This window comes from Physella acuta, unplaced genomic scaffold, assembly GCF_028476545.2.
Source record: "Physella acuta isolate Inbredline_101_S28 unplaced genomic scaffold, ASM2847654v3 ptg000326l, whole genome shotgun sequence".
NCBI lineage: Eukaryota > Metazoa > Mollusca > Gastropoda > Physidae > Physella > Physella acuta.
The window spans coordinates 117,916-129,391 of record NW_026731845.1 but is presented as its reverse complement, the minus strand read 5'-3'; the positions used below and the strand labels follow the sequence as shown (position 1 = coordinate 129,391).

Below are 11,476 nucleotides of genomic sequence, written 5' to 3'. Positions count from 1 at the left end.
GCCGCGCCAAAGGTAAACTTCAAGCCTTAATCTCCCTGTTATTTCTTCTGTCTGCGCTAATTTCTCTTCTAATAATGCCATGTCAAACCGGGGTTGGTGCGTCCGTGAAGATATTTTTTTCCTGGCAGCGGAAGTTTCTAGAAAACATTATCAGGATGCATAAGAGATTTATCTAGATCTCACTTGTTCGTAGACAATAATTTTAAGCTTATGGTTGCTAAACCGAAAAGTCGCGAGATCGAATCAGCAATCCATCTAAGAGACAACTCCAAAATTAAACAATTGCTGCCTTGTAGTTTGTTCTTGGTGAACAAATGCTATAAAAGCAAAACCAAAAAGAAAAGCTGGCTGAAATCGGAGTCAAGGGCCTACATGTCGCATACTTGGTTGTGTTGGAGGAAATTTATTCTAATATAGAACGAAGAAGAAAAAGAAACACTATATATATATATATATATATATATATATATATATATATATATATATATATATATATATATATATATATATATATATATACACACACTATTATCGTAAAACCTTAGAGTAATAGTTTCCGCTAGCTAATTTGCATCCTCCGGCCGGTCATTGTCCATTGGGGTCCCCGTGTAGCTGGACATAGCCTAGCTGGCATATCCTAACTGATGCCACATCACCCAGTGGGTGCTTGTCCGGTTGGACATTGCCCAGTTGGCCATCGCCCATTAACCCTAGCTGTGTGGCAAGAAAGTCTTATCAGGAAATATAAAACTTAGAGCAAATTTAATGACGTTTTTTGTTTACTGCTTCAATATATCAAAGTACACGACATTTTGTTTCGTGTCTTGTTATTTAGTCTACACCACACTGATGAGATATAATTTCCCTTGAGTGAAATCTAATTCCCTTTACTGTAAAACAAATCTGGAATTTGATTTCTCTTGTGTGAAACCGAATTCCTTTTCGGTTAAAACACAAATAAATTAAATTTTTCAAAAGTCCAAATTTAGCGCTAAAACTAATTAACTTCATGCACAATTAATTAACTTTCCTCCAGAACAACAGCAGTAACAAAAGGACTCTCATCAAATATCTTGCAGGTAATTATAAAGGGAAAAACATAGAAATACGGTTCTTTTAAAGAGCAGCGAATACAATATTTTCATGAGATATGAGTTCGATCCCACCCCGCACCGAGAACAACAAATGAATGCCTGAAAGATTGCTTAATTTGTTTTATGATGTCGTTTTATTAACCGAATCTAAAATAATTAACATAATTGCATTAAATATTTAAAGGTCATCTTGTACACACAAGGCTCATTAGCTATTTTCTAATTGAGAATTCCCGTCCTTCTTCAACCAATGGACGCAGAAAATTCTAGAATCGTCGTTTCCGCTGTTTTTATTTTGTTATAATTAAATATGACTTGAGATTTCGCAATGCTTCTTTATATAACAGGATAACAGATTCTTGCTATCAAAATAGCTCATTGAAATATTAAATTTAACTAAAATTTCACAACAAATTTTTGGCTAAAAAGTTTTAAAATATTAATTTTGAAAATGTATATACTTTTATTGATTTTTAAAATATTTTAAAATAACATTTTATAATTATAATTATTCTGTCCGGCTATTAGTAGAAGACTTTAAAAGTATTTTAAAAAATCCAACTTAATTTTGAATGAAGGTTAAATATTTGAAACATTTTAAATGAACTTTTTAGTTGGTGATGAATGTACTAAAGTGAAGAGAGCGACTACAATTTCTATTTTCTTTTTAATATCTAAAATGGCTTTAAATTAGTTTTTAAAAAAAAATGATGTATGCCTTAGTATTATAATTTTTTACTACATTTAGTAATATATTTCAAACGAATTGGCAAAGTGATTTTCGCTGATGGTATCGCTGCTAATGTTATGTCTGTTGATGGTATGGCTGCTGTTGATATGGCTGCAGATGGTATGGCTGCTGTTGATATGGCTGCAGATGATACAGCTGCTGATGGTATATATCTGATGATGGTATGATGCTACTTGTGGTATGTCTGCTGTTGATGGTATGGCTACTGATGGTATAGTTGCCGATGGTGTAGTTGTTGTTAATATATCTGCTTGTTGTATGGCTGCTTATGGTATGGTTTCTGATGGTATAATTGCCGATAGTGTAGTTGCTGATGGGTCTGTTGATGGTATGGCTACTGATGGTATTGCTGATGGTATAGCTGTTGATGGCATGGTTGCGTTTGTTGGTTTGGTTGAGCATGGTATGACTACTGAAAATAGATGTGTAGACGTTATTTGTTTGGCTGCTGCTCATGTAATTGCTGATGATGTGGTTGCTGTTTATAGTATTCGCCGCTGATGGTATGGATGTTGATGGTATGGCTGTTGATGGTATGGATGTTGATGTTATGTCTGTTGATGGTATGGATGTTGATGGTATGGCTGTTGATGGTATGGCTGTTGATGGTATGTCTGTTGATGTTATGGCTGCTGTTGATATGGCTGCAGATGGTACAGCTGCTATTGGTATAGCTCATGATATATCTGATGATGGTATGATGCTGCTTGTGGTATGTCTGCTGTTGATGGTATGGCTACTGATGGTATGGTTGCTGATGGTAAAGTTGTTGACAATATATCTGCTTGTTGTATGGATGTTGATGGTATGGCTGCGTATGATATGGTTTCTGATGGTATAGTTGCCAATGGTATAGTTGCTGATAGGTCTGTTGATGGTATGGCTGTTGATGGTATAGCTGCTGATGGCATGGCTGCGTTTGTTGGTTTGGTTGATGATGGAATGTCTGTTGATGGTATGGATGTTGATGGTATGTCTGTTAATGGTATGGCTACTAATGGTATAGCTGCTGATGGTATGGCTGTTGATGGTATAGCTGCTGATGGCATGGCTGCGTTTGTTGGTTTGGTTGTTGATGGTATGACTGCTGAAAATAGATGTGTAGATGTTATTGGTTTGGCTGCTGCTGATGTAATTAATGATGATGTGGTTGCTGTTGATAGTTTTCGCTGCTGATGGTATAGCCGCTGATGGTATGCCAGCGATTGCTACTAAAAAACAAACAACTAATATGATCGTTATTAAGGACGCTCTTGCCGCTGGTAACTCGCCTCCCACGTAAAAACTGGTAATTAAAATGGTAAGTAAAATTGTAATTACAATACCGGCTAAATGATAATTAAAATGATATTTAAAGTAGCAATTAAAATGGTCATTAAAATAATACATCCATTACATTGTTTCAGAATAAATTTGTCATTTTAAAACTGAAACTATAGAACTTCATTCTGAAATGGAAAAATATAAAAACGTGATTATGTGATATACGGTTTCTACCTAATCCTTCAATATTTGTCGTTTTTGTGTGTCACGAATGTTTAGAAACCTACGTCACATTGTAATCAACTACTCTCTATGACGAACCACACAAAAACTACATTTTGCGTCATTGTAATGTGCATATCGAGAACTCATTACCAAATAATTTCACCGGACTCGACATGGATTTTTTTAGAAAATTGTCGTTCGTTTTTGCCATTATTGTTTTTACTTCACCATTTTATGATATCTAATTAATTTATATTCGTTTTATTAATTGAGTTCGTTTTTAAATTTTATAAACGCGCATGCTAAAATCGACAGGTAATTGCTAAATTTTGAATTTCTTGAATGGAAAAAAAATGAATTACACATAATAAAAAAAAATAAATAGAAAAAAAATAACGAAATTGTAACGCTTTTTGAAAAATTAATTCTGAATTAAAAAATCCCGCTTTTTTGTACGTGTGTAATTATTTCTTCTCGTGAAAGACATAATGCTGTATAAAAGAAAAAAAATGGATCCAAATTTGAAGTAAAATGAGCTGATTATATAAAAACAACAACTATTACATAATTGTATTAAAAATATTTATAAAAACTATTGGATTATATCACATAGACCAATTAAAAAAAGAGAATGTGCTATTTATGCACTGAGAAATTCATTTCAAAATCTATGCTAATAAAAGCCTAAATATAACATACCTTATATAGGAGTTAACGCCTTGCAGTTCTTTTGAATCATATTTTGCAGGATATTAAATATACGCAGTAGCCAACGATTCATCATCGTCTTTTCCCGTTCTTGTTCTAGACAAAGGGCAGACGAAGTAGAGTTCAACTGTTTCAATGACCATGGAGTCTGGAGGGATAGTGTGCTTAGCACTACGAGTAACCACTTCGTTTCATTAACGTGTGAATCAGGTACTCATCAGAGCTGGGTTTGCTCAGGGACATTCTGAAGTCGGTGTCCTGAACTAAGATCCGAACTCCGAACCTTCGGGCTAGCAGTCAAACGCTCTACAATTCGACCACACGTAACCAATATTTAGTACTCATAAATGAAAGAATTTCAGTTTTTTTTGCGACAATGATACTAAAATACAATAATTACCTTTACTTAAAATTCTCAATTCCCATTTTCTAACTGTATTCGACATTTGACAAGATAGTAATGTGATCGAAAAACATCTCATTTTTTCTTTATAATCGTTAATGGCACTGAACTAAAAATGTGTCAATAGTTATTAAAAAATAAATTCTGAATATAGGCCTAACTATTCTAGCCTATAGCCTAACTGGTCGATAATATTTTCCGAGCCGTGACGTCATTTCCTGTGATAATCAGACCAGGTCAGGCTTTTCAATTGCAATCATCCTTTTCTGGAGCGGAAATCGGTTTTTAATCAGCGCGTACGGGATCAATGAACTGGACATCAGGACTGGCAGTAAATTAAAATGTGCTAAAATCTAATTAGTTGGTTTAATAACGGCGCTCGAGGGCAGTGAAAGGGTTGTATAAGGGTCAGGGTTAAGGTCAGGATTAGGGTCAGGATTGGGGTCAGTATTAGGGTCAGTATTTGGGTAAGTATTAAGGTCAAGATTAGGGTCAGGATTAGGGTCAGGATTGGGATTAGGATCGGTCAGGATTAGGGTCAAGATTAGGGTCAAGATTAGGGTCAAGATTAAGGTCAGGATTAGAGTCAGGATCAGGGTCAGGATTAGGGCTAGGATTAAAGTTAGAATTAGGGTCAGGAGTTGGGTCAGGATTATGGCCAAGGTAAGGGTCAGGATTATAGTCATGATAATGGTCAAGTCAAGGCTAGGAGTAGAACGGATAGGGCAATACTTTGGACTAGGTTAGAGTTTAAATTAGAGTTAGAACTGCGTTGGAGTTATTCCTATTATTGACATGAGGAAGCGTGTATTGGCCTCGAGAGATGATGTTAAGACTGCATTAGAGATTTTAAAAGCAACAGTTTCCCACGTAACGCAACCAACCAGATTACTTCTGTAACATTACGCAGAAATGCCGCACGAAAATAGTTCCTAAAATTAATTTACCAACCTCGCCGTTGTAGCAAAAAATTATTCCGATAAAGAGTAATGCCATGTATTAAAGATCTTATTGGGTCATTGGAATAACGTTGTTTTCTTTTAAATGTGGGTCACACGGAATTAATAGATTGTCGTCCTTGTGGGGAGGTCACAAGAGTTGAAGGACGTGTTGACAAAAATACATTTCATTAATAGTTAACAAGACAAAACTCTAGATTTAAAGTAGATCTATACACGAGACGACGTTGAATGTACACATGTCGTGTATAAAACCTCTTGGGGCTTTAGAAAGAGATTATTTCCTTGTAAATTTGTGTCTAAAAGAATTAACAAGTTGGCGCCCTTGTATGAGGTCGCAAGAGTTAGCGGACGTGCGGGCTAGAAAAAATTTGATGAATAGTAAATTGTGAAAACAACTCTGGATAAAAACTATGCTGTGGAGTTAGGTACCTGTTCCAGATATATATATATATATATATATATATATATATATATATATATATATATATATATATATATATATATATATATATATGTATATATATATATATATATCAGGCCAATTGCAAAACCTGCTAAGTCCACTTATTTTTTTAAAGTTACTCTTAAGTGGCAATTAAAGTAGTAAACTAATTTTTGTTCTAAAAACATATATATTTAAATAAATTAGGTAACAGTAAAATATCGAAAATCCTAAGAATAGTTAACAGTTTCCTCAAAATCAATCAGAAGTGACTGAGCAGAATTTGCAAGTGGATTCCCTGTTAGATTATTTAGTTTAGTATTGTAATGAAGAAAATAAAAATGACATAAAAGTAAATTTAAATGGATGCATCCGTGAATAGTCTCGAATGTTTTCGAAAGGCGTATAAAATATGCTAAAAATTGTGTGGGATGTTATAGAAATAAATCGTGTTATAAAAATTTTACTATGAATTTTCGGTGGGTCTTTACTTAAGATTAGAGGTATTTTTTTTATTTTAGTATTTTCGCCAAAACAATTTGGTTGTTTTCATTGTATCAGAGAAAATCTAAATAGAAATATTAGTATTAGAACTAGGTCAAGTGCTATAAAAAAAAGAATAATTCAATTTAAAAATTGTATCAGCAAAGTTTTGAGTAGAAATTATATCGAAGTGAGATTTTCTGAAGATCGATCACAGAGTTTCTTTACAGCCAATCAATGTTTGTCTTTCGAAAGTGAAGCTTCACTTTATTACTTAGGTTTGATGAAAATAAATAGAAATGTAGCCTTAAACTAAAAAAAATATTTTCATGTTCTCTGGATTTGTAATTTTTATAACTTTGATTTAAAAAAAAAATCTGAATTATTTTCAGGCTTAAGTTTTTTTTTTAAATTAATTTTTTAATGGCAAAAATCTAAAAATAATAGTTGTTATTTATTCATGTCAACAACAATGATCGAACCCAACTCATCAAACCAGGCCGCCTCCATAAATCAATAGCGAAACAATTCGGTTTCTTTTGACGTACAAAGTTCAATTTTTTGGTTTTCCCTGTTTAGTTTATAAAAAAAAAAAGAAAAGCCTCAGAAATTTGACAATGGATTGCAGAAGGAATTTTCAGCTGACAAAGTGGGTAGAATGGGATCCTTCAATCATATTATGGGATATGGTATAGACTTGGGTACTTTAGTACTATTCCAGGATGTGGGATAGACTTGAATCTTTAATCCAATTGCGAGATGTGTGATAGACTTGAATGGTAAACATTTATAAGACGACGAACAGATAACATTTAACATAACTGTCAAATATTAAAATTTCCATCGAAACAAAACTGACGTCTATATAATTTTTTAAGCAACGTTGATAAAACAGACTATGGACTCTTTAAAAATTAAGCCTCTATTTTAAAAAAGGAATACAATATAAGTAAAATAGTATGTAATAGATAACAATAATTAATACTATTTGAATTATAATTTTTAAACTCTTATTACACTTTCTCCCATGTGCTTAGTATGTTGAAACCGACGAGCAAAAGTTAGACCACTTATTTCGGACCGATTTTCTTTAAAATTAACTCGAGGGTCATAAAATTTGGCTTAATTGGATGTTTAATTAATGTTTAGAGAACTAATTACTGTTTGATATTTTTAATACTTTTAGCGCTATTTTACGCGCATTGTTTGTGCTCATTTTCTTTTTAGTAAGTTAAAAATTTAAGTATTACGAGTCAATGCGCTATGTAGGCCGTTGACTTCGATTTCAGCCTCTTTTTTTTTCTGGATTTTCTTTCATAGAATTTTTCCTACGAAGAATAAACTACATGGCAGCAGCCTCGTATGCCCGGGGATTTGAACTCGGGACTTTTCGGTTCAGCAGCCATGAGCGTTACAGACCCTACCTCGCCGACCCTTATTTTCTAAACAAATTATACATTTTCGTGAAGGGGGTTTGACGTGCTCCAGAAGAGGTTCCGCTTGATGGACGTGAACAAAAACAATCTTGCTAATGGACTAAAGTCCATAGAGATAGCTCTAGCTGCAATACTTTCCTTCAACTGTTCCTCCAAATAAAAATGCGTTATACTAGTGTAATTTGTAATAATTATTTAAATTGGAATTAGGTTTAACCCTTTTGTTACCATCTTCCTTTAGAGCCAAACATTAGAATTTGACATAAATATTCGCTAGTTCGTCAGATCTTGCCGTACCGGGCAGATGAGGCTCGTTAGCTGGGGACAGACCATGCCAGGCAGATGAGGCTCGTTAGCTGGGGACAGACCATGCCAGGCAGATGAGGCTCGTTAGCTGGGGACGGACCATGCCAGGCAGATGAGGCTCGTTGGCTGGGGACAGACCATCCCAGGCAGATGAGGCTCGTTAGCTGGGGACAGACCATGCCAGGCAGATGAGGCTCGTTGGCTGGGGACGGACCATGCCAGGCAGATGAGGCTCGTTGGCTGGGGACAGACCATCCCAGGCAGATGAGGCTCGTTAGCTGGGGACAGACCATGCCAGGCAGATGAGGCTCGTTGGCTGGGGACAGACCATCCCAGGCAGATGAGGCTCGTTAGCTGGGGACAGACCATCCCAGGCAGATGAGGCTCGTTGGCTGGGGACAGACCATCCCAGGCAGATGAGACTCGTTAGCTGGGGACAGACCATCCCAGGCAGATGAGGCTCGTTGGCTGGGGACAGACCATCCCAGGCAGATGAGACTCGTTAGCTGGGGACAGACCATCCCAGGCAGATGAGGCTCGTTGGCTGGGGACAGACCATCCCGGGCTGATGAGGCTCGTTGGCTGGGGACAGCTACCAATCTGGGACAGAAAGCTACACAATTAAAAAAAAATGCTGCCTTATAGATTGTTCTTGGATGGATGAAGACGATGGAAGCTTTTGCAGAAAGGAAGCAGACTGAGTCAACGGGGCTAAATGACGCATAACACGTTGCCTTGTAATATCTAATTTTGTTTGAGGAAATACCTCTCAATATTACAACTAAGAACGAAGAAGAAGAAGATTAAACCTGTTCAGTGCACAAAGGCCTGCAGTAAAACAAACATCAAATCAATATTAATTATAGGATGAACAGATTATATAATTATTATAATATCATATTTATAATTAGTTGTCCCAGTTAAAAACGAACTTTAATGAGCTATCGTCAAAATCCAATATCTTCAACCAAATCCAGTTTAAACGAACCTAGAAATAGATTTTTTTAAAGCAACCAATATGTTCTAACCGTATTTATGACGTTTGTCGGTAATGTATTAAAAACAGAAAATAATGTGTTGTTTTAATCAACACAAATATGATCTCTGTTTTAAAAGCTTTATACAGTTTAAATAGAGTTTGAGCTGCTGGGAATTGATTAAATTGTTTTCAGGTGTTACATTACAGGCTTTCTGTCAGGGGTAAGTAACCGAGGATAAAGGGAGGTTAGTTGCTGTCACATACGTGTTGGTTAACAACAGAGGTTGGACTGTGTTTTAAAGGCGCTTAACTATCGGCTATTTTTTAAGGAATTTTTCTATTGAAGTATGTATTAGGCATTTTATTGTGTAATGTTTTTTTTTTTTATTTAACTACATGAGGATTACTATATTTAATATAAAAGATAATTGCTGTTTTACTTAACGTTATGAAAACAGAATAAAAGTTTGGGCAGATTTTTTATAATTTATTACATTTGTTTTAATTTTAATTAATATTGATTAGAAATTTGGTCTTTAAATAAAGGAGAAAAAAGGTGTTTTATTATTTATTTGTTAAACAAAGTTTCTTTTTATAAATTGTTGGTGTGCTCGGCTGCAGATAGTAACTGACACGTAGAACAAAAACCTCAGCTGGTTATTTCGATAAAATTTCAGAATCGAATTCAAGTGTTCCACAGCGATTCTTGTTTGCGACATGCATATTATACATATCTAGCAACAACTTTCAACAAGATAATACTATGTGAAAGCTTTTTTCCTACAGGACATGTGTACTAACTTGTTTCGAGTTGTTGTTTTTTTTAGACTTTTATACTATACATGTCGCAAGTGTAAACGCGGCGTTCCACGTCAGTATCAGGTGTCGAGGTCAGAGGCGTAGCGACCCTTCCCGGCGCCCGGGGACAAACTTTTCGATTTGTACCCCCCCTCAAACTTTCGATTTGCACCCCCTCCCTCAAACTTTCGATTTGCACCCCCCTCAACCTTTCAATTTATTTTTCCAACCCATTTTGGCGCCCCCTAAGGTCGGCGCCCGGGGACGTATGTCTCATCCGCCCCCCCCTCGCTACGCTACTGGTCGAGGTATAAGATGTAGCCTCGGCCTGTATTGCTTATATTTCCCTCGTTACAATAATTGTTTTCCTTTCAATTGTCTTGCTATGCCATTGAAAGTACATCATATGTTTATAGTTCTTTTTAGCGCAATTTCCATACGGACAATTGCGATTATTAACTCGTCATTTCTGGATGTATGGATGAATGAATGGATGGATGGATGGATGGATGTATGTGTGTCCGCAGCTTTAAGTGGTATCTCCTCCTCAACGAAGCAATATCGAGGACTAGTTCCAAAAGCAGATATGTCAAGCAAGTTCCAAGGATGATTGTGGGCCAAAAAAATTCCCGGAATTCCTTCCTGGATTTCCCGGAAAAGCCAAAAAACCTCGAACAAATGCAGTTTTTGCTCCATATCTCGGCAACCAGACCACTTAGCGACTTGAAACATTTACCAATCGATTCCTGCCATAACTTAGAACAATATTGCCAAAGAAAGTTTTCAAAAATATCCTTTCGTTCGGTCACAAAAAAATATTTACTACTTTTTTAAACTGAGCATCGTGTAGGCCTACTCGTTAAAATAAAACTATTTCCGTTGATATAGGTTAATATAGTTGTCTTTTTTTTTAGCGCAAAAAAATATCCTTTCGTTCGGTCACAAAAAATTAAAAATTGTTATGGATAACATAAGGAAATTGCGCTTAAATTGTCACTAGACATTTTATTAACTTGTTTTTCCCTGGAAGTAAATCCCACACGTTTTGAAATACTTAGATCTAGTCTATGATTAAGAAATAACGATGCATTAAAATACTCCACAACCCCTATAATTTGCTTACATATTTCTATTATATAATCTTCAGTATGACTTACACTTTCTAAATATCACCAGTGCCAACTAGACCTATTCTAAACAAGCACATATTTTTAAATAATCATAGCCTAAAAACGCTTTAAACACTAAGTATTACTTGTCTCGCGAGAGCTATCCTTAAGCGTAAAGTTTACTTGGTTTGGGCGGCCATTTTTCATTAGTGGAACACGCTACTACTGGCAGTGAATGCTACAATTATACCTAAATAAAGTAACAATGACTGGGGAAATTACAGGTTCGGTGTAAAAAATCGTGACGAATCTATTTCTCGGATTGTTCGTGAGGTGGAATGGTAGTATAGTTTTAAACTGCTAGTAGAGGCGTAAAAATACGCGACTTGATTTACGTGGTGGGACGTCGTGGTCGAATGGTAGAGAGTAGTTTATCCTGCTAGCCCAAAGGTCTCAAGACTTGTGACTGTAGGACTTCCCTGAGTCAACATTTGCGCTAAGGAAAGTAAGGGCGGCT

General features: G+C 35.6%; 1 protein-coding gene across 1 annotated transcript; it reads left to right on the top strand.

Moving 5' to 3' along the window:
• The first annotated feature begins 1,916 nt into the window (after nucleotides 1-1,916).
• LOC131940716 (uncharacterized) lies at nucleotides 1,917-3,021 on the top strand. The gene is made up of 3 exons (XM_059299481.1): nucleotides 1,917-1,989; nucleotides 2,334-2,540; nucleotides 2,687-3,021. The coding sequence occupies exons 1-3, from the start codon at nucleotides 1,917-1,919 to the stop codon at nucleotides 3,019-3,021; spliced, it is 615 nt and encodes a 204-aa protein (XP_059155464.1).
• Nucleotides 3,022-11,476: the final 8,455 nt, after the last annotated feature.